Source organism: Anomaloglossus baeobatrachus, chromosome 5 (genome assembly GCF_048569485.1).
Source record: "Anomaloglossus baeobatrachus isolate aAnoBae1 chromosome 5, aAnoBae1.hap1, whole genome shotgun sequence".
NCBI lineage: Eukaryota > Metazoa > Chordata > Amphibia > Anura > Aromobatidae > Anomaloglossus > Anomaloglossus baeobatrachus.
Genome location: NC_134357.1, coordinates 532,346,181 through 532,370,325, shown reverse-complemented (window position 1 = coordinate 532,370,325; position 24,145 = coordinate 532,346,181). Strand labels below are relative to the sequence as shown.

The following is a 24,145-nucleotide window of genomic DNA, read 5'->3' as shown; positions in this document are numbered from 1 at the left end:
CTATATATATATATATATATATATAATTTATATAACTATATATATATAACTATATATATATATATATATATATATATAACTATATATATATATATATATATATATATATATATATATATATATATATATATATATATATATATATATATATATATATATATATATATATATATATATATATATATATATATATATATATATATATATATATATATATATATATATATATAGTGAGGAAGTGACAGGGGTAATATTTGAAGACCGCAATGTGTCCCCCAGAATGTGTCTGGAAACCCTCTGAGTTTGCTATAGCTATTACGGGGAGTATAGCACAAAGAGTAACAGGGAGACAGATCCCTCCTCTCAGTCCAGGTTTTGTAGCAATCCTCATGTCCATGATTTAGTTTAAATCTTGCAGAGCACCTCAGGGTGGGTCTCAGGTGAGAGCCAGGCTTGATGAAGCGAACGCATGCTGTGTGAGCTGAGCTGGCTCTGTGTGGAGTGAACACAGGCCAAGAGTGTGAGCCTAGGAGAACCTTAAACAGATCCCTGCGGTTAACGGGGTCCTAAGGTAACAAGACTTTTTGATACAAAGGATTTGTCTATATGCACTGGCTGTGATCCGGAAGACACTTTGACTGTGGGAAATTGGATCTATTTATGCTGCAACAATAAATAGACTGTTGGTGTGAACACGCTGCTGCCTCACGTTTTTGCCCAAGCAACGCTGCTACCTAACATTATATTATATATATCTGGGTGTGCACATTTTTACTTTGCAGCTTATTTTCTGTCATGTTATAATTCCTTTTTTTGCATAGTTTTTGTTTTTTGTTGGCACCCCTCCTTTTATTTATATTTATTACATTGTGGTGCCCACTACTTCCTGCTTAACAAAGTACTGCAGGTAGCAGTGTGTGTGTTTGTGGGAGGGGTGTATTATCCAAAGGGGCAGTGTGTGTGTGGATATTATACATAGAGGCAGTGTGGCAGAGATATTATGGAGATGGTCGGTGTAAGAGGTGTTAATTTTCTGAGGGACATACCTCATTTCCTGGAACAACTTCAAGGGCCCTAACACTTTTGGCCATGACTGTATGTATATATTATATATATATATATATATATGTATATATATATATATGTATATATACATGTATGTATGTATGTATATATACATGTATGTATGTATGTATGTATGTATATATACATGTATGTATGTATGTATGTATCTATGTACAGTTAGGTCCAGAAAAATTTGGACAGTGACACAAGTTTTGTTATTTTAGCTGTTTACAAAAACATGTTCAGATATACAATTATATATATAATATGGGCTGAAAGTGCACACTCCCAGCTGCAATATGAGAGTTTTCACATCCAAATCGGAGAAAGGGTTTAGGAATCATAGCTCTGTAATGCATAGCCTCCTCTTTTTCAAGGGACCAAAAGTAATTGGACAATGGACTCTAAGGGCTGCAATTAACTCTGAAGGCGTCTCCCTCGTTAACCTGTAATCAATGAAGTAGTTAAAAGGTCTGGGGTTGATTACAGGTGTGTGGTTTTGCATTTGGAAGCTGTTGCTGTGACCAGACAACATGCGGTCTAAGGAACTCTCAATTGAGGTGAAGCAGAACATCCTGAGGCTGAAAAATAGAAAAAATCCATCAGAGAGATAGCAGACATGCCTGGAGTAGCAAAATCAACAGTCGGGTACATTCTGAGAAAAAAGGAATTGACTGGTGAGCTTGGGAACTCAAAAAGGCCTAGGTGTCCACGGATGACAACAGTGGTGGATGATCGCCGCATACTTTCTTTGGTGAAGAAGAACCCGTTTACAACATCAACTGAAGTCCAGAACACTCTCAGTGAAGTAGGTGTATCTGTCTCTAAGTCAACAGTAAAGAGAAGACTCCATGAAAGTAAATACAAAGGGTTCACATCTAGATGCAAACCATTCATCAATTCCAAAAATAGACAGGCCAGAGTTAAATTTGCTGAAAAACACCTCATGAAGCCAGCTCAGTTCTGGAAAAGTATTCTATGGACAGATGAGACAAAGATCAACCTGTACCAGAATGATGGGAAGAAAAAAGTTTGGAGAAGAAAGGGAACGGCACATGATCCAAGGCACACCACATCCTCTGTAAAACATGGTGGAGACAACGTGATGGCATGGGCATGCATGGCTTTCAATGGCACTGGGTCACTTGTGTTTATTGATGACATAACAGCAGACAAGAGTAGCCGGATGAATTCTGAAGTGTACCGGGATATACTTTCAGCCCAGATTCAGCCAAATGCCGCAAAGTTGATCGGACGGCGCTTCATAGTACAGATGGACAATGACCCCAAGCATACAGCCAAAGCTACCCAGGAGTTCATGAGTGCAAAAAAGTGGAACATTCTGCAATGGCCAAGTCAATCACCAGATCTTAACCCAATTGAGCATGCATTTCACTTGCTCAAATCCAGACTTAAGACGGAAAGACCCACAAACAAGCAAGACCTGAAGGTTGCGGCTGTAAAGGCCTGGCAAAGCATTAAGAAGGAGGAAACCCAGCGTTTGGTGATGTCCATGGGTTCCAGACTTAAGGCAGTGATTGCCGCCAAAGGATTCGCAACAAAATATTGAAAATAAAAATATTTTGTTTGGGTTTGGTTTATTTGTCCAATTACTTTTGACCTCCTAAAATGTGGAGTGTTTGTAAAGAAATGTGTACAATTCCTACAATTTCTATCAGATATTTTTGTTCAAACCTTCAAATTAAACGTTACAATCTGCACTTGAATTCTGTTGTAGAGGTTTCATTTCAAATCCAATGTGGTGGCATGCAGAGCCCAACTCGCGAAAATTGTGTCACTGTCCAAATACTTCTGGACCTAACTGTATGTATGATATATATATATATATATATATATGATAGATAGATAGATAGGGATCTCAGCACGGAGGATGCCAAGGACTATGGCACACTGAATGGTGAAATCCTTGCACGAACAGGGGTTAACACTTATCTCCGGGCCCAGAGAGTGAATCAGTGGTCCTTTGTGGAGGGAAAACCTGCACGTTCACAGGCCCATGTCTTACTGGACCTTGTGAAAAAATGGCTCCAGCCGGAGACCTTGAACCCCGGACAGATGATCGAGCGGGTGGTGTTTGAACGGTTTGTGCGGAGTTTGCCAGCCCCCATTCAACGGTGGGTGGGACAGGGGGATCCCGGTACCCTAGACCAACTAGTGAATTTGGTGGAACCCTACACAGCTACCCAGGAGTTGATCCGGGACTCTGCTTCACGGCGGGCACTCCGTAGGGATACGCCCCCTTCATAGTTGGTGAAAAACTCCCGTCCCTCCTCGGGTGCTGCCCCGTCTTCAGCCCTGGCAGAGAGTAAACCCCAGACTAAGGTCAGCCGGAGTCCCGGTTCCCAAAAGTCGGACACCCGAAACAGGGACACCTCTGCTGTTATGTGCTGGCGGTGCCATCAGCTCGGGCATGTGATGGCACAGTGCCCACTCACATCAGAACCCATGGACTGCCGGTACGCTCGCCGGGAATCAATGTATGACCATACTGTTTGTGCCGTAAGCACTGTTACTATAGGGGAGGAGCCCCATCTCTGCAAAGTACGTGTTAATGGCTATACAGCAGAGGCTTTGTTGGACTCAGGAAGTGTATTGACTCTTGTACATGCCTCCTTGGTCTTCGGGGAAAACCCCACCGGACCATAAAGAAGGGTACTTTGTATTCATGGAGACCTAAGTGAATACCCTATGGAAAGGGTCACCATTGCTACCTCATGTAGAGAGGTTCAACATGACGTGGGGGTGAAGAAAAGACTTCCATATGATGTTATTTTGGGAAGAGACTTGCCACTGTTCTGGACATTATGTGGGAGGCGACCTAGCCCTCCGAGGTGTATGATTGAACCAGGCCCTGAGCCGGACGATCCCGACTCAGGGATACCTGCCGTAGGGGTCACCAGTATAGGGACAGAGTGTGACCCTGCCAGGTTCCCAATAGAGGTAATGGCAGGAGAGGTTGAGCCACTCGAGGCAATCCCGGAGTTGAACGTGTCTCCAGATAATTTTGGAACAGCACAGCTCCGGGACCCAACATTGGCTCCTGGAAGTTTAAATGTACAGGTAATTGATGGGGTACCCCAGCGGCCTGGTGCCAAGCTGGAAACTCCCTACATGGCTCTAAAGCGAGAGTTGCTCTATCGGGTTGATAAAATCCGGGGGGAAATAGTGGAACAGTTGGTGGTCCCTTAGCCGTACCGCCGTCAGGCCTTGGAATTGGCTCATAACCACCGAATGAGTGGGCACCTAGGTGAAGAGAAAACGCGGGAACGCATGTTTCAGCGGTTTTACTGGCCAGGGGTCGGTGCAGAAATTAAGAGGTTCTGTGAGTCCTTCCCCCGTTTGTCAGTTGACCGCACCCACGCACCGTTTCCGTAGTCCTCTGATACCTTTACCCATTATAGAGGTGCCTTTTGAGCGGATTGCTATGGATCTGATCAGACCCATTGTAAAATCAGCCCGTGGTCACCAGCACATCCTGGTAGTGATGGATTACGCGACGAGTTATCCGGAGGCTGTTCCACTGCGTAACACCTCGGCGAAGCTTATTGCTCGGGAGTTGTTTGCTATGTTCTGTCGCGTGGGGTTACCCAAAGAAATCCTGACCGATCAGGGCACTCCCTTTATGTCTAAAATTACGAAGGAACTGTGCAAACTCCTCCAGATCAAGCAGCTACGCACGTCAGTGTACCATCCCCAGACCGATGGTCTAGTGGAACGTTTTAATAAAACTCTGAAGGCTATGTTGAAAAAGGTGGTCTCCAAAGAGGGGAAAGATTGGGACATGTTATTGCCCTATTTAATGTTCGCTATCCGCGAGGTCCCACAATCTTCCACCGGGTTCTTGGCATTTGAGTTACTGTATGGCAAACATCCGCGGGGACTGATGGACATTGTTAAGGAAACTTGGGAACAGGAGCCCACCCCTCACAAAAGCACGGTGGAATACGTTATGGGTATGCAGGATCGTATCACGGCAGTAATGCCTATTGTTAAAGAGCATTTGCTGGATGCTCAGGCGGCCCAAAGAACTCAGTATAATAGAAAGGCCTCCGTCAGGTCTTTTAAACCGGGGGATCGTGTCTTAGTCCTAATACCTACCGCAGAATGTAAGTTCTTAGCCAAATGGCAAGATCCCTATGAGATGCGGGAGAAAGTAGGGGAAGTAAACTATAAGGTGTATCAGCCAGGTAGAAGAAAACCAGAGCAAATATACCATGTAAACCTGCTGAAGGCGTGGGAAGACAGAGAATGTATGGTGGCTCACGTAACGTTGGACCTAACCTTGTCAGGTGCCTTGACAACAACAAAGGAGGAGTCCCCTGATGATGAATTGGGAGTAAAGATAGGGGATTCTCTCAAAACAGCAGAGACGGGAGTCTCGAAGGTTAGTACAGCGGAATACGGATGTGTTCTCAACCCTACCCGGCCGAACAACCGTAATCCACTATGATATTGTCACCGAGCCTCAAGTAAGGGTACGCCTGAGGCCATACCGGGTACCAGAGGCTCGTAGGCAAGCCATTGTGGAGGAGGTAAAAAAGATGCTCCAACAAGGGGTTATTGAAAAATCCACGAGCGAAGGGGCCAGTCCCATTGTGCTGATCCCGAAACCAGACGGTTCTTTAAGATTTTGTAATGACTTCCGAAAGTTAAATGAGGTTTCGAAATTTGATATGTATCCCATGCCCAGGGTCAACGAGCTGATAGAGAGACTGGGACGGGCCCAGTACTTCACGACTCTCGATCTCACTAAAGATTACTGGCAGGTGCCGCTGACAGAGGCGGCAAAAGAAAAGACCACTTTTGTCACGCCAGGGGTACTCTATCACTATGTCGTCTTGCCATTTGGTTTATATGGGGCTCCGGCCACGTTTCAGAGATTAATGGACATAGTGTTAGAACCCCATCAACCATATGCCTCTGCATATTTGGATGACATCATCATCTATAGCAGTGACTGGAGCACCCACTTATCTCAGGTACAAGCGGTAGTGGATTCGCTCAGAGCTGCTGGTCTGACGGCGAATCCACACAAATGTGCTATGGGTCTCAAAGAAGCCCGTTACTTGGGGTATGTGATAGGCCAAGGGGTTATCAAGCCACAAGTAAATAAAATCGAAGCCATTCAAAACTGGCCTCGTCCCCTTACCACAAAACAGGTAAGAGCCTTTCTGGGTATAATGGGGTATTACCGACGATTCATACCCAATTTTGCTGGAAGGTTGGCGCCTTTGACCAATCTCTTAAAAGGGAAGAAGTCGGTCAAGGTCCACTGGAATACACAAGCAGAGGAAGCCTTTCAGGCACTAAAGGTAGTCCTATGTGGTCAGCCTGTCCTTGCCAACCCTGACTTTCAAAAGGAGTTTATAGTACAGGCAGATGCCTCTGAGGTGGGTCTGGGTGCAGTTCCGTCCCAGGAGATAGATGGAGAAGAGCACCCGATCACCTATTTGGAGTAGAAAACTCACCCCGGCAGAGAAGAACTATAGCATAGTGAAGAAGTGGTGCCTGGCCATGAAATGGGCTCTGGAATCCCTACGCTACTACCTGCTGGGGCGACACGTTCGCCTGGTGACAGACCACTCTCCTTTGGTCTGGATGAGGAATGCCAAGGAGAGAAATGCTAGAGTCACCAGGTGGTTTCTCTCCTTGCAGAACTTTCACTTTTCTGTAGAACATTGGGCTGGTAGGTTGCAGGGCAATGCGGATGCCCTCTCCAGGGCCCCCTGTATGTTGGCGTATGTTCAACCCCGCCCGTTTGAACTGAGGGGGGGGATATGTGAGGCAGTGACAGGGGTAATATTTGAAGACCGCTTTGTGTCCCCCAGAATGTGTCTGGAAACCCTCTGAGTTTGCTATAGCTATTACGGGGAGTATAGCACAAAGAGTAACAGGGAGACAGATCCTTCCTCTCAGTCCAGGTTTTGTAGCAATCCTCATGTCCATGATTTTAGTTTAAATCTTGCAGAGCACCTCAGGGTGGGTCTCAGGTGAGAACCAGGCTTGATGAAGCGAACACATGCTGTGTGAGCTGAGCTGGCTCTGTGTGGAGTGAACACAGGCCAAGAGTGTGAGACTAGGAGAACCTTAAATAGATCGCTGCGCTTAACGGGGTCCTAAGGTAACAAGACTTTTTGATACAAAGGATTTGTCTATATGCACCAGCTGTGATCCGGAAGAGACTTTGACTGTGGGAAATTGGATCTATTTATGCTGCAACAATAAATAGACTGTTGGTGTGAACATGCTGCTGCCTCACGTTTGTGCCCAAGTAACGCTGCTACCTCACATTATACAGTCATGGCCAAAAGTTTTGAGAATGCTACAAATATTAATTTTTACAAAGTCTACTGCTTAAGTTTTTCTAATGGCAATTTGCATATACTGCAGAATGTCATAAAGAGTGATCAGCTTAACAGCAATTACTTGCAAAGTCAATATTGGCTAAGAAAATGAACTTTAACCCCCAAAACACATTTCAACATCATTGCATTCCTGCCTTAAAAGGAGCAGCTAACATTGTTTTAGTGATTGTTCCATTAACACAGGTGTGGGTGTTGATGAGGACAGGGCTGGCGATCAATCAGTCATGATTAAGTAAGAATGACACCACTGGACACTTTAAAAAGGAGGCTGGTGCTTGGTATCATTGTTTCTCTTCAGTTAACCATGGTTATCTATAAAGAAACACGTGCAGCCATCATTGCTCTGCACAAAAATGGCCTAACAGGGAAGAGTATCGCAGCTACAAAGATTGCACCTCAGTCAACAATCTATCGCATCATCAAGAACTTCAAGAAGAGAGCTTCCATTGTTGCCAAAAAGGCTCCAGGCCCAAGAAGGACCAGAAAACGCCAGGACCGTATCTTAAAACTGTTTCAGCTGCGGGATCGGACTACCAGCAGTGCCGAGCTAGCTCAGCAATGGCAGCAGGCTGGAGTGAGTGCTTCTGCACGCACTGTGAGGCGGAGACTCTTTGAGCAAGGCCTGGTTTCAAGGAGGGTAGCAAAGAAGCCACTTCTCTCCAGAAAAAACATCAGGGACCGACTGATATTCTGCAAAAGGTACAGGGAGTGGACTGCTGAGGACTGGGGTAAAGTCATTTTCTCAGATGAATGCCCTTTTCGAATGTTTGGGACATCTGGAAAACAGCTTATTAGGAGAAGAGGTGAGCGCTACCACAAGTCTTGTCTCATGCCAACTGTTAAGCATCCTGAAACAATTCATGTGTGGGGTTGCTTCTCAACCAAGGGAATCGGCTCACTCACAGTCTTACCTAAAAACACAGCCATGAATAAAGAATAGTACCAGAATGTCCTCCAAGAGCAACTTCTCCCAACTGTCCAAGAGCAGTTTGGCGCCCAAAAATGCCTTTTCCAGCATGATGGAGCACCTTGCCATAAAGCAAAGGTGATCACTAAATGGCTCATGGAACAAAACATAGAGATTTTGGGTCCATGACCTGGAAACTCCCCAGATCTTAATCCCATTGAGAACTTGAGGGCAATCATCAAGAGACGGGTGGACAAACAAAAAACAACAAATTCTGGCAAAATGCAAGCATTGCTTATGCAAGAATGGACAGCTATCAGTCAGGATTTGGTCCAGAAGTTGATTGAGAGCATGCCAGGGAGAATTGCAGAGGTCCTGAAGAAGAAGGGTCAACACTGCAAATATTGACTTGCTGCATTAAATCATTCTAACTGTCAATATAACCTTTTGGTACTCATAATATGATTGCAATTACATTTCTGTATGTGATGGTAACATCAGACAAACACAATTAAAAAACAGAGGGCAACAGATCATGTGAAAATATAATTTTGGTGTCATTCTTAAAACTTTTGGCCATGACTGATATATATTATATATATAGCTGGGTGTGCACATGCCAAGGGTGTGAGCCTAGGAGAACCTTAAACAGATCCCTGCGGTTAACGGGGTCCTAAGGTAACAAGACTTTTTGATACAAAGGATTTGTCTATATGCACTGGCTGTGATCCGGAAGAGACTTTGACTGTGGGAAATTGGATCTATTTATGCTGTAACAATAAATAGACTGTTGGTGTGAACATGCTGCTGCCTCACGTTTTTGCCCAAGCAATGCTGCTACCTCACATTATATTATAGATATTATATATATATCTGGGTGTGCACATTTTTACTTTGCAGCTTATTTTCGGTCATGTTATAATTCCTTTTTTTTGCATAGTTTTTGTTTTTTGTTGGCACCCCTCCTTTTATTTATATTTATTACATTGTGGTGCCCACTACTTCTTGCTTAAAGTACTGCAGGTAGCAGTGTGTGTGAGGGGGAGGGGTGTATTATCCAAAGGGCCAGTGTGTGTGTGGATATTACACATAGAGGCAGTGTGGCAGAGGTATTATGGAGATGGTCGGTGTAAGGGGTGTATTAATAATTTTCTGAGGGAAATACCTCATTTTCTGGAACAACTTCAAGGGTCCTAACACTTTTGGCCATGACTGTCTGTCTGTCTACACGTTTTTCCAAGAGTGGCAGTGAGACTGTAGGAGGTTTGAGGGGTGGAGGCGGAGCTGGGGTGGAGACTAGGCAGGGTCCCAAGGGGGCCCTGAATATTTTGCCAGTATGGGGCCCTGAAATTCCTAGTGGCGGCCCTGAATGAGACTAAAACAGTTGACAATGCAACAATACAGCTCAGAGCAGGAATGTGTAGAGCATGATGGTCGGCTCGGTTTGTTCGCTCTGCCTCCAAAATACTGAAATACTAAGCCACAAAAAAAATGTACAGTATGTAGGTCAGAATGATACAAATAAAAGACTTAAACGATCCGTAAACAAGTTTTGGAAAATGGCAACGCAAAATTAAATTTTTTTCCCAATATTCAGAATTTTGTTTGTTTACTGAAGCAGGAAAAAAAAAATCAATGTTTGGTATCGCAGTAATCAGACTGATGTGAGCAATTATTTTTCTAACAATATTTACAGCAAAAAGAGCTCTGCAAAATCAAAACTCAAAACACAATGGCAGAATTGCATTTTTCACCATTTCGTTCCACCTTTTTTTACAGTACATTATATAGTAAAAGGAATGGTGTCATTCAGAAGTACAACTTGTCCCAAAAAAAACAAAAACAAACGCTAACACGTCAATGTTGCAAAAAAAAAGTTATGTTTCTTTGGAAGAACGCAAGGAAAAAACAAAAAGTACAAAAATGAGAAATACACTGGTCGTCAAAGGGTTAACTTCATTTACTCTTGTAATAAGGGGATATTTTTATTTTCTGGCCTCTCAGACTCCACAATGACGGCGCCAGCACAAGTTCTTATATAATGGACATTTGTAGAATTCTTACAGAAAATACCTTTCAGTCTCTTGAAGGTAAAATATCCGACCTTTATGTAATAATTTCTGTTCTTTCTTTTGATAACTACATTTTGAGAGGCATTTAGAAAAGCTCCTGTGGGTGGGCTGAATGACCCCCATATACTCACTGTGGATAATACTAATCTCCCGCATTTCTTACAATTACCCTGTGCCGAACATTGGATAAAAAACGGATTTTTGTGTACTCACCGTAAAATCGTTTTCTCTTAGCCATCATTGGGGGACACAGAACTATGAGTGTTATGCAGCCTATCCATAGGAGGACACTAAGTAGATGCAAAAGCATAGCTCCTCCTCTGCAGTATACACCCCCTGGCCGGACCAGGCAGCCTCAGTTTTAGTACACAAGCAGTAGGAGAAAAACCAGTAAAACTTCTCAACAGAGGAACATGAGAAAAAAAAGAGTCATAACCAAATAAGGTACTGAGAGAACCAAGGCCCAACAGGGCAACAGGGTGGGTGCTGTGTCCCCCAATGATGGCTAAGAGAAAACGATTTTACGGTGAGTACACAAAAATCCGTTTTTCTCTGACGCCTCATTGGGGGACACAGGACCATGGGACGTCCTAAAGCAGTCCATGGGTGAGAAACATAAAAGAAGACAACACAACCCAAGGACTAGGAACCAGTCCCAGACAGCCTGGAGCGCCTACTGAGAGAGGTGCTCTACTGCAGTTTGCAGAATTTTTCTACCCAGATTTGCCTCAGTTGAAATCTGAAACTCTAATGCTTTGAAAACATATGTAGGCTAGACCAGGTCGCAGCCTTACACACCTGTTCCACTGAAGCCTGATGCCGAATGGCCCACGAAGCGCCAACTGCTCGCGTGGAATGCGCCCGCAGCCCACTAGGAATGGGCTTGAGTTGCAAGCGGTAGACTTCCTGGATCGCAGAACGAATCCAGCGAGCCAGAGTCGCCTTTGAAGCTGCCTGTCCCTTCTTAGGCCCCTCAGGAACGACGAACAAAGAGTCCGTTTTCCTAAAGGGGGCTCTCCTGGATATGTAATATCTGAGAGCTCTGACGAGGTCTAACGAATGCAGAGACCTTTCCACCCTATGAACTGGGTGTGGACAAAAGGAAGGCAGAACAATGTCCTCGTTCAAATGAAACGGGGTAAGAACCTTTGGAAGGAAATCCGGAAGGGGGCGCAGAACCACCTTGTCCTGGTGAAAGATCAGAAAAGGCTCGCGGCAAGAGAGTGCTGCTAGCTCCGAAACCCGTCTGATGGACGTAATTGTCACCAGGAATGTTACCTTCCAGGACAGAAGAGCAAGGGAGGATTCCTTGAGGGGTTCAAAGGGAGACCTCTGGAGACCGTCCAGAACAAGGTTGAGGTCCCATGGGTCCAGCGGCCGTTTGTACGGGGGAACTAGATGGGAAACGCCCTGGAGGAAGGTCTTGACTTGCGGTTTCTGAGCCAGGCGGCATTGGTAGAAGATTGAGAGCGCTGAGACCTGCCCTTTAAAAGGGAACTGAGAGCCAACCCCGCTTGCAAGCCAGACTGTAGAAAGTCGAGAATTCTGGGGATGGCCAGAGGCATAGGCTGGACGTTAGTTTCCCTGCACCATGAAAGGAAGATTTTCCACGTACGGTGGTAAATGCGTGATGAAGCAGGCTTTCGGGCGCTGATCATGGTGGAAATAACCGCGGGGGAGAATTCCGCTCTTGTTAAAACCCAGGTCTTAATGGCCATGCCGTCAGCTTCAGGGCTCTGGAGTTCTGATGGGAAATGGGCCCTTGGGTCAGCAAGTCTGGGATGTCTGGAAGGCGCCACGGTGCGTCTGTGAGCATTTGTACTAATTCGGCGTACCAGGCGCACCTGGGCCAGTCCGGTGCTATCAGTATCACCGGGACTCCCTCTGCCTTGATCTTCCTGATTACCCGCGGCAGCAGGGGTAGAGGTGGAAATATGTAAGGCAGGTGGAAGTGGTGCCAGGAGCAGACTAGAGCATCCGCGCAGATGGACTGCGGGTCGCGTGACCTGGCTATGAACGCGGGTACCTTTGCATTCAACCTTGAGGCCATTAGGTCCACGTCTGGTGTTCCCCAGCGAGTGCAGATGTGTAGAAACACATCTGGGTGGAGAGACCATTCTCCGGCGGCCAGGCCTTGGCGACTTAGAAAGTCTGCTGCCCAGTTCTCTACCCCCGGTATGTGTACCGCTGATATCTCACTGATCCCGTTGATTCGGCCCAGCTGAGGATCTTGTGGGCCTCGAGATAAGCCGCTTTGCTGCGGGTGCCCCCCTGCCGATTGATATAGGCTACAGCTGTCGCATGGTCCGATTGGACTCGAATCTGACGACCCGCTAGCAGAGGGCAGAACGCTGTGAGCGCGAGGAAGATCGCGCGGAGTTCCAGAATGTTTATGGGTAGGGAAGACTCCTGGGGTGTCCAACGTCCTTGAGCAGTGTGGTGCCAGTACACTACTCCCCAGCCTAGGAGGATGACGTCCGTGGTCAGGACCAGCCAGCTCACTGGGAGAAAAGATCTCCCCTTCGATAGGGATGAGGACCGAAGCCACCAGCGGAGTGCGTACCTGACTGAAGGCGTTAGGTGAAGATGTCTGTCCAGGGAGAAGGGGCTCTTGTCCCAGGCCGCTAGAAGGGCTAGCTGCAGTGGGCGGAGGTGCAGTTGAGCAAAGGGTACTGCTTCCATAGCCGCCACCATCCTGCTGAGCACTTTCATGCTGAATCGAATAGAGCGAGACGGAGGACGTAGAAGGCAGCGTACCGCTCGTTGAAGAGCGATCGCCTTGTCCTGAGGGAGAAGGATCAAGCCCCGACGGGTGTCCAGGGACATGCCCAGGAAGGTGATGGATCGAGATGGGGTCGGGGATGATTTGTCCAGATTCACTAGCCACCCTAAGCGGGATAGGGTGTTCACAGTGATCTGTACGCTGGTTGAGCAGTCGCGGAAGGAGGGGCCTTGATGAGGAGGTCGTCCAGGTAAGGGAGAACGACTACTCCCCTGGCGTGAAGGACGCTCATGGCGGCCGCCATGACTTTGGTGAAGACCCTTGGTGCGGTGGCAAGGCCGAAGGGTAGAGCTACGAATTGAAAGTGAGAGTCCTGAATTGCGAAGCGGAGGAACTTTTGGTGATTTGGGGCGATGGGTATGTGCAGGTACGCGTCCTTGATGTCTATGGAGGCGAGGAATTCCTCTTTGACCATGGATGCAATAATGGACCTTAGGGACTCCATTTTGAATCTCCGTACGTGCACATGTTTATTTAGGTGTTTGAGGTCCAGGATGGGTCGAACTGACCCATCCTTTTTGGGGACCACAAAGAGGTTGGAATAAAAACCCCCGAACGTCTCGTCGTCTGGGACAGGTATGATCACTCCTGCTGTTTGGAGCGAGTGGATTGCTGAGAAAAAATCTTCGCGTCGTTTTCGAGTCGTTGGGGGGTTTGAGAGAAAGAACCGACTCGGGGGTCGGGTCCAAAATTCTATGTGGTAACCGGAAGACACAAGGTCTCGGACCCATTTGTCGTCTGAGGCGGCAGCCCAGATGTGTTGAAAGAGCCGCAGTCGACCTCCTACAATGAGTGTGTCTTCCGGGGCGCCGAAGGAGTCATGAGGGGGGGAAAACGTCGTGGCCGAGTCTCCCTAGTCCTAGTCATGAGGGGGGAAAACGTCGTGGCCGAGTCTCCCTAGTCCTGGACTGTTTTGGTCTAGGCTGCCATGACGAAGTGGGTTTCGGGGAGAGCTGAGAAGGTCTGTCCCTGTGTAGTCCGCGGCTGGTGGCGGGGACAGCACGAGATGTCGACCAACCAAATGAGTTCCGAAAGGAGCGGAACGAGGACTGTGGACGTCTGGTGAAGGACGTCCTGGACTTCAGCTGGGGGAGGGAGGTACTCTTTCCTCCCGTGGCGTCAGAGATGAGCTTGTCCAGACGTTCGCCAAACAATCGGTCTGGAAAAAAGGGAAGGCCCGTGAGAGACTTCTTGGAGGCAGAGTCCGCTCGCCATTGTCGGAGCCAGAGAGCTCTACGGATGGCTATGGTATTTGAGGCGGCAAACGCTGCGCAGGTTGCAGCGTCTATGGAGGCCTGGATGAGGTACTCCGCTGCAGCGGCAATTTGAGCTGTTACCTCTGTGAAGGTATGAGTGAGCTGGGATTCCTCAAGCGAAGTGTTAAGGGATTCTGCCCAGACCGAGATCGCCTTTGCGACCCACACAGAGGCAAAGGAGGGCGAGAGGGAGGAACCCTCAGCCTCAAAAGCAGAGCGGGCGAGGTGCTCCACCTGTCTGTCTGTCGGGTCCTTGATGAAGGAACCATCGGGTAAAGACAGGAGCATCTTTGTGGTAAGGCGGGAGACCGGGGTGGGGGGGGGTCGACCGAGGGCGGATCGGCCCAGCCCTTAGGGGCAGGTGAGGCAAAAGGGTACCGGGACTCCATGAGTTTTCGGTTACCGAAGCGCCTGTCAGGCTTCTCCCTTTGCTTTGTGAGGATATCCTGAAACTCTGGGTGATCAGCGAAAACCTTTTGGGGTTTCCTTGCCCTCTTAAAGGAGACCGCATGGTCAGTAGTAGTGGATGGGGAATCCTCCACATGCAGAGTTTGGTTGATTGCTGCTATAAGGGAGTCTATTGCAGTTTCATCATCTGGGGAGGCTAAAACCAAGGAATCCTCTTGGTATAAACAGCATTCTCCCTCCTCCAGCTCTTCAGAAGCCGTGGAGCGTGTGGGAGAGCCTGCCCTGTGTGCCCCCGAGGGAGAGCCCTGGGGGCCATGAGAGAGTGCTGGAGACACCCGGCTGTGTGGTCTTTTCCTGATCCCTGCAATCGGTGAAGCATGTGCCCGGATTACCTCAGAAGGATCCTCCATAGGGGTATCCTCAGGCTGCGTTCCGTCCAGGGACCCAGAAGGGTGTGGAGGACGACATTGCATAGCCAGCACCAGGTTCTGTGACAGTTTTCCCATGGATTGGGACAGAAACTGTGCCCATTCCGGTGGGCTGGGAGCCCTTGGCTCTGGGCTGACGGTTGCGGTGGTGGTGGCAGGGGGGTCTTGGTGGGGCTATAGAGGCACAGGACTCACAGAGAGAAGAGGTGTGTTTACGTGGTAGCTCAGCGTGTCAGGCAGTGCAGGCTGAATAATAGACTATGTGGGCCTTAGCACTCTTAGTGCCCTTAGATTTCTGCATGTTCCTAATAGGAGTATGCCAGGAGGGGAAGCAATGCTCAGCAGAGCTACAATTGAAGCAAGCACCTCACCAAAATCAGCCGATGGCCCTGTCCTCAGGAAGGCTTAAGCTCTATGGAGATCTCGCACACTTTACTGGGAGGGGGGGGGGCTTATCGCAGCCGCGGGGGGGCGGGACTTAGCGCTAAAAGAGCGGGAAGATGAAACTCCACAATACATATATATTTTTTTTTATTTACCATTTTCACTATACGGTTCACTAAAGTTGACCCGGCAATATGATTCTTCACGTAAGTTACCCCCTACACGACCAATGACGTACTGGTATGCTGCAGCGGCAGTGATCCCGGCACATGTCGGCTGATTTGAACAGCAGACATGTGAGGCTAACAGGTGCGGGTGGATTCGCAATCCACCCGTGCCTGCTTGCCACTTAGATCGTGCTGTCAAAATGTGACAGTGAGATTTAAATGGTCGCGGCGGAGATCGCACCATTCCCAGTCACCATCGGTGGCCCCGTCACGGAGAGCTGATGATTGCAACACGTCATGTGATGACCCCTGTTGCTGTCATGACGTAGTTCCTGTAAGAGCAGACAGAGCGGCGGCTCTTAAAGGAACATTGGATTTTTGCTGATCAGGACTGTGCAGCACTGATCAACAGAAATGCACAGGTGATCAGACTGCTGATCCATCAAGTTCTCTAAAGGGACTAGTAAAATAATTTAAAAATGTAAAAAAAAGTTTTAAAAAATATTACACAATAAAAAAAAACCTAAAAGTTCAAATGAGCCCCAATTCGCCCCATTGAAAATAGAACAGTTATAAAAATAAAAAATATACACATATTTGATATCGCCGCATTCTTATAGTATTGGGGACCAGAAGTGACTGGGCATGACTAGCTGGCATTAATGTGTAGGTGCAGAGATGGTGGGCGTAGCCACCAGGACTTAGTTAACATTAATTTTTACGCCCACGTAGTCATGGAGTTCTTTATAATAGACACCAGGGACTGAGGGTAAGACCCCCACAAAAGGGGGTTCAGGAGGGGGCCAAGCTCCCCTTGCATTAATCAAAGTGACATACTTCCGTCTTAGTAGGCATGGCCCGGCATGCAGACCCGTAACAAGCTTTCATTATGCAGGGGGGGGCGGACGGTAACACCCACTGTCTCCGCTCCCTCCCACTAACTTCAGCCAGTCATGCCCAGTCACGTCCTGTCCCTGATACTACAAGTATGCCAGGTCAATTACGAAGATACCAAACACGAATTGTTTATTATTATTTGATTGGTGAAATAAAATCCAGAAGTTTTTAAGAAAAAATTAAATTAGCTTTTTCGCCATTTTCCCAAGTTTCGTAATGTTTTTAGTTATTGGGATCTGGGGCTGTGTGAGGACTTATTGTATGCACCCTAAGCTGACCTTTTCACTCATACTGTTTTGGGGTAGATATAATGTTATGATCCCCTCTTATTGCATTTTACAGTAATCTTGCTGCGGCTAAAGAATGTATAACTTGGTGTTCAGATTTTCTTCTCTTTATGTCATTTACCAATTGGATTAATTTATACTAACAATCAAAAGGGTAACAATGTTTTTATTTTCAGGCTCCATATCTCACCATCCACTACAACTTTGAGCGTGAGACTATACCATCATTTTATAGACAAACATCTTGGCTATCTCATACATAAATTTGACTTTCAGCTATAGCATATGATTAGTTATGCAAATTCTTGTCATGTCACTCCATTGTTACTGTTTGGGTTCTGGTGTTTGAAAAATCTTTTTCTTCCTGTATACTACAAATTACAACCTCTTCTCACATTCCCTAATAGATCAGTGTTATTAGGTTGATTCCCAAGTGAAAGGCACTAGTTCAAATCGAGGAGCAGCCATGAAGAAGATTTCCCAAGAAAAGAAGAACAGCATCATCCAGTTAATTGGTGGTGGTCTCTTGGCCAAAAAAATTGCCAAACTGCATCATGTGGGTGCTATGACAGTTAGAAGAATAAGAAATGAAGTCCGTCCATTCAAAAGCCAAGAGGTGGACCTCCGGGCAAAATATCGGAGTCATCAAGTTGGTTCATCACAAGGGCTATCAGTTCTGGCAGAACAAACGCATCCGTTGACGTGGCTCATATGCTTCATAATAGTAAGATCACAGATGTCCTTGCAAGCACTGTGCGACGCTCATTACAGAAATTAGGAATAGTGGCCCGAAAAAGGGGAAGAAGCTTCAACTTCAATATCATCATAAGAATTGAGTTTGCAAAAAAGTAGGAAATGTGGATAGTAGACTATTGGAAACGGGTGTATTCAAGTGAGGATATGAAAGTCAATAGAGTAGGCTCTGATGGTCACAAATAAGACTTAAAGAAACAAGGCAAAAAGAGGGTAAAATACTGAGAAATTGAAGGAACTGTGAAATTCAGTGGAAGAAGCCTGATTATCTGTGGTTGTTTCACAGCCAAAAGGCATTGGATACTTGACCAGAATCGATGGTGGTCTCAAAGCTAAGGTATATGCGACTATCCTACAAGATGAGTTACTTCATATACTACAGTACTATGGGTATGAAAAGCACGACATAGCGTTCCAGCAGAACAAAGAACCGAAGCATATTTAGGGACTGGCAAAGAAATGGTTCAATGACAATGAAGTAGAGGTGCTGGATCGGCCTCCACAGTCCCCAGACCTCAATTCAATCGAAATCTTGTGGGTAAAGCTGAAGAAAAAGCTTTATAGATACACAAGTCAACCAGTATGCACCAGCATTGGGAACGTGTAAAAGAGACCTGGGATTAGATTTTGGTTGAGACATGCCTGAATCTGATTGAAAGAATTCCCAAAAGGATTCAGGCAGTGTTGAAAGCCAAAACGTGGATTAACAAAATACTTACAAAATATTAAAATTTAGAATCTAAGAAGCAAAACAGTAACAATGCACTGATATGACAAGAATCTGCATAACTAATCATATGCTAAATAGTTGCAAGTCAAATTTATATATGAGATAAACAAAAAAATTTGTCTATAAAATTGATGCATTCCACCGCAAGTCCTCACACTCCACTGCACTGCATTCCAGGTTCCTCTGCCAGCCATAAGCAATCGGTATTGCCGAATGTGGTGTGTGTGCGATCTGATGAGTGTGGGTGTGCGATCTGATGTGTGTGGGTGTGCGATCTGATGTGTGTGCGTTCCACCGCAGGTTCTTGATGTGTTCCACTGCAGGCCCTTCTGTTCTGCGTTTGGCAAGTATGATTGTGGGGTTTTCTGTTTTCTTTCTTTTGGGGCTGTTTGCTTTCTATATAGAAGTGTCCTGTAATATTCTTTAACCTTTTTAGCTGCATGGACACTTCATTATTGAACTGCAACTAGGGCTTATTTTCTGGGGAGGGCTTATGTAGCACCCCTGACTATATCAGGGCGCTACAAGGAACTGCATCCTGTCTCCCAGGATGCAGGACCCCACCCTCATGTTTCCAGGTTCCCAATAACCGGTTTCACACCATCAGCACTACAAATCCCAACCACACCTCACATCAAACCTGTCAGACACACCAGTGTGATGGTCAAGCTGGAGTAGAGCCACCCACCTAGGGGACAGACAGACTGGTGGGAGGGACTGAGGAGAAGAGTGTCAGCTCTCAGCGTGAGAGTTGCTGGAGTGGTAGCTCCAGGGGAGCTGAAGGAGGAGAGTTGAGAGTAGCCCTCAAAGAGTGAAGAGCTGGGAGTAGTAGCGAGACCAAGGTTGGGTCGCAGACGGTGGTCTGGGACCACAGGAGTCGGGGACCGGTGGCAGTGACATTGGAAACAGTGTGACGGACATAGTCCAGGAGGACTGTCGACAACAGAACCCCAAAAGAACTGACCGGTACTGAGCATGGCGGAGTGCAGGACAATTTATCCGTCCTGATAATTAACCTGGGAGGGAGAGTATCTTCATGAACTTTCCTAAGAGCTCAGAGATTGAAGGCATCAGCACACCCGATAGGGTTCTCCATAAAAGTAGCCCAAATGAAATCCCAAGTGCCAGCCATCAAGAGCATAGCTTCCCTACACACAGGTAGCGGGGCCCCAACAGCTTCATGCCAAGAGACCACAACAGACAACTAAAATTGTGCACGGAGGCAGATTCCGGACTATCAAGTGACACCGGTGGGAGCGGACACCTGGACGGACCCTTGTAGAGACTGTGATGCACAGAGCCTTTGGTTTATCATCAGTGTGAGTGTCTGCGTTATAATCCTCATCCTGCACCATGACTACCTACAGTGAGTAACCTATTCCCCCTGCGCCCTGAGCTCCCAAACATCCCATACCAAAAATCCCCAGAGGCCGGGGCCTTCCCTAACTGTGGAGGGACTGACACCTTGCTGCTCCACACCATCTGCCCCGGTACTCCTTCCAGCAGCGGCGGTACTCCCATTACCGCAACACGCAGGTGGCTTCACGAACTTCTCCCCTGTAAATATCCCCTTTCCAAGGATCGGAGTGTTAGACGAGCCGGGGTCCGGACCCCTCGAGCCACGACCACCCCGGATCTGAGCACCCCGGTCTGCGCCGGGGCGGCACACTTATATTTACGCCTTATGCCGAAAATGCTCAAAATTCCTGCTAGAGCTTATTTTCGGGGAAACACGGTACTAGAGCATATGAATAAAAAGGACAAGGACTAATGCCTCATAAAAGGAATGTCCACCATACGGATTATATTTTTCTTCACATGATTTTCTAAGTTGTCATTCGGCTTTGTAGTTTGAGACCTGGGATGATAAGGGTCAACATCTTTTAATTCCAGAGAGTAGGGAGCGTATTTCGGGCTGTAATCTCTGGCCGAAACAGATCTAACTCCAATAGAAGGACTTCCAATGCCCAAAGTAGTGGGGGCAGTTTTGGTTTAGCAGGAGAAGGGTGACCAGTTGCTTTTGATATGGCCGGACTACCCCGCAGATAAACCAGACACAGCTGGTGCCTGAGAGGAATCTGTGACGTCTCTACATTTAGTGGATACTACTCACCTGGGAGGTTACCTATAGGAATCTCCTCTTTACACCGCTCATCACCCCTCACTGTCTCTGTAGTATTAATATGGGATAGATCTTCACCCTGAAACAAATATTGTAAAAGTCACAGACAGATGGAGAAGTCACATCTATGATCAGCTCAAATCCTGCGATCTCCACCGCTCTCATTACACAAGTATAAAACATATAATACTTGTGGATAAAACAAGACTGAGCACAAGACCTTCACAGCCGTCTACACATCATAGGGAGATTTCATGACACTGTCTCTCCATCTACCTGATGATCCTGAGGAAAATTGGGATTTTCTTGTGTACAGTCCTGTGGAAAAAGAGGATGGGGACATCTCTCTGGTGTTGTCCTCTTACTGAATAGAACTGGAAGAAGCAAATACACTGAATTCATTATTTACATACAGATAATTATAGGCCGTGTGTATTTAGTCCTGTCTATTACCTGGTGATGTGAGGGTCTTGGGAACCTCCATAATGACTTCCTTGTACAGGTCTTTGTGTCCTTCTAAATACTCCCACTCCTTCATGGAGAAATAGATTGCGACATCCTGACACTTTATAGGAATCTGACACATACAATGATATTGTCATCCCCCCGATCCATTCATAGAAGTTACTGTATAATGTCCCAGCATTCCCAGTAGTGTCACCTCTCCAGTCAGCAGCTCAATCATCTTGTAGGTGAGCTCTAGGATCTTCTGGTCATTGATGTCCTCATGTATCAGGGAGTGAGGTGGAGACTCCATGATTGGGCTCAGGGGTCTTTTCCATCCCTCAGACACAGGGGCCTGACAGCGCCCACTAGAGGTCTTCTTCACTACTGTGTAATCCTGGTTATGGAGAGACACATTAATAAATCTCACTACAGACATTTCCAGAGTCCTCACCTCTCCAGTTCTTTCCACCTGTTATTCTCATAGATAAGAATGATGTAATGTGACGTCATCAGAATCTCTCACCTGTCCAGTAAGCCGGAAGAGGATCTCTAGGGTAAGGCGTAATATCCCCTCCGCCATCTTGTCCCTGTCCATTTCGAGCCTTGACGGGTCAATTAGAAAAATTCTGTTATATAGAAGATCTCCACTGAGAGGATCCGATATTGAAGGGACCTGAATGGGAAGATGACAAAATCTATCATCGTAAATAATCCATGTAATGATACAATCACTAGAGATAATAGGGGATACATATGAGATGTAATGTGTAGATGTTGTATCCTTAGATTGTATACACTGGAACATTAGTTGAATTGGTGACAGTCAGTTTGTACCATTTACTCTACTTACTTTACTATATTGTACCATTTATTTGACCAGCTACAATCTGGCTTCCGACCGCATCATTCCACTGAAACTGCCCTAACTAAAGTCACTAATGACCTACTAACCGCCAAAGCCAAGCGACACTACTCTATCCTCCTCTTACTGGACCTGTCCTCTGCCTTCCACACAGTAGACCATTCCCTCCTACTACAGATTCTCTTATCTCTGGGCATCACAGACTTGTCCCTATCTTGGATTTCTTCATACCTTAAGGTGGTGTCACACACAGCGACGACAACGACGTCGCTGCTACGTCACCATTTTCTGTGACGTTGCAGCGACGTCCCGTCGCTGTCGTTGTGTGTGACATCCAGCAATGAGCTGGCCCCTGCTGTGAGGTCGCCGCTCGTTGCTGAATGTCCAGCTTCATTTTTTGGTCGTCGCTCTCCCGCTGTGACGCACAGATCGCTGTGTGTGACAGCGAGAGAGCGACGAAATGAAGCGAGCAGGGAGCAGGAGCCAGCATCTGGCAGCTGCGGTAAGCTGTAACCAAGGTAAACATCGGGTAACCAAGGTGGTTACCCGATATTTACCTTCGTTACCAGCCTCCGCCGCTCTCACGCTGCCAGTGCCGGCTCCTGCTCTCTGCACATGTAGCTGCAGTACACATCGTGTAATTAACCCGATGTGTACTGTAGCTAGGAGAGCAAGGAGCCAGCGCTAAGCAGTGTGCGCGGCTCCCTGCTCTCTGCACATGTAGCTGCAGTACACATCGTGTAATTAACCCGATGTGTACTGTATCTAGGAGAGCAGGGAGCTAGCGCTGAGTGTGCGCGGCTCCCTGCTCTCTGCACATGTTGCAGCACAGCGACGCGTGTCGGTATGATCGCTGCTTCGGCTGCTGTGTTTGACAGCTAAGCAGCGATCATAACAGAGACTTACAAGGTCGCTGCTACGTCACCATTTTGGTGACGTAACAGCGACGTCGTTGTCGCTGTCGTTTAGTGTGACCCCAGCTTAACCGACCGAACTTTCAGCGTCTCCCATTCTCACACCACTTCCTCATCTCGCCCCCTATCTGTCGGTGTCCCCCAAGGCTCAGTTCTTGGACCCCTGCTGTTCTCCATCTACACCTTCGGCCTGGGACAGCTCAGAGTCCCACGGCTTCCTGTATCATCTCTATGCCGATGACACACAGGATCTATCTCTCTGGACCTGACATTACCTCTCTACTAACCAAAATCCAACAATGTATGTCTGCCATTTCATCCTTTTTCTATGCGCGATTTCTAAAACTTAACATGGACAAAACAGAGTTCATTGTCTTTCCTCCTCCTCACTCATCTCCTCCAACAAGCCTTTCCATCAAACTTGATGGTTGTTCACTCTCCCCAGTCTCACAAGCACGTTGCCTTGGAGTAACCCTTGACTTTGCTCTATCCTTCAAGCCGCACATCCAAGCCCTCTTCAACTCATGCCGATTACAACTCAAAAATATCTCCCGGATCCGTGCTTTCCTTAACCAAGAATCAGCAAAAACATTAGTGCATGCCCTCATCATCTCCCGCCTTGACTACTGCAACCTCCTGCTCTCTGGCCTCCCTTCCAACACTCTTGCACCCCTCCAATCTATCCTAAACTCTGCGGCCCGCTTAATCCACCTCTCCCCTCGCTACTCCCCAGCCTCGCCACTCTGCCAATCCCTTCACTGGCTTCCCATCACCCAAAGACTCCAGTTCAAAACATTAACAATGACATACAAAGCCATGCACAACCTGTCTCCTCCCTACATCTGTGACCTTGTCTCCCGGTACCTACCTGCACGCAACCTCAGATCCTCACAAGATCTCCTTCTCTGCTCCTCTCTTATCTCCTCTTCCCACAATCGCGTACAAGATTTCTCCCATGCATCCCCCATACTGTGGAATGCTCTACGTCAGCACATCAGACTCTCACCTACCGTGGAAAGCTTCAAGAGGAACCTCAAGACCCACCTCTTCCAACAAGCCTACAACCTACAATAGCCCTCAGTCCAGTAGACCACTGCGCAGCCAGCTCTGTCCTCACCTATTGTACCATCACCCATTCCCTGTAGACTGTGAGCCCTCGCGGGCAGGGTCCTCTCTCCTCCTATACCAGTCTGTTTTGTACTGTTAATGATTGTTGTACGTATACCCTCTTTCACTTGTAAAAGCGCCATGGAATAAATGGCGCTATAATAATAAATA

The 24,145-nt window shown here is 47.0% G+C and overlaps 1 protein-coding gene across 1 annotated transcript in view; it reads right to left on the bottom strand.

Moving 5' to 3' along the window:
• Positions 1 to 21,245, bottom strand: part of LOC142312159 (uncharacterized) — a 206,090-nt gene extending 184,845 nt beyond the window's left edge. Inside the window, 3 exon segments of the mRNA XM_075351061.1 lie at positions 20,636 to 20,723; positions 20,921 to 21,018; positions 21,098 to 21,245. Of these exon segments, the coding sequence (XP_075207176.1) occupies positions 20,636 to 20,723; positions 20,921 to 21,018; positions 21,098 to 21,230 (319 nt within the window). The 5' untranslated portion in view covers positions 21,231 to 21,245.
• Between the last annotated feature and the right edge of the window lie 2,900 nt (positions 21,246 to 24,145).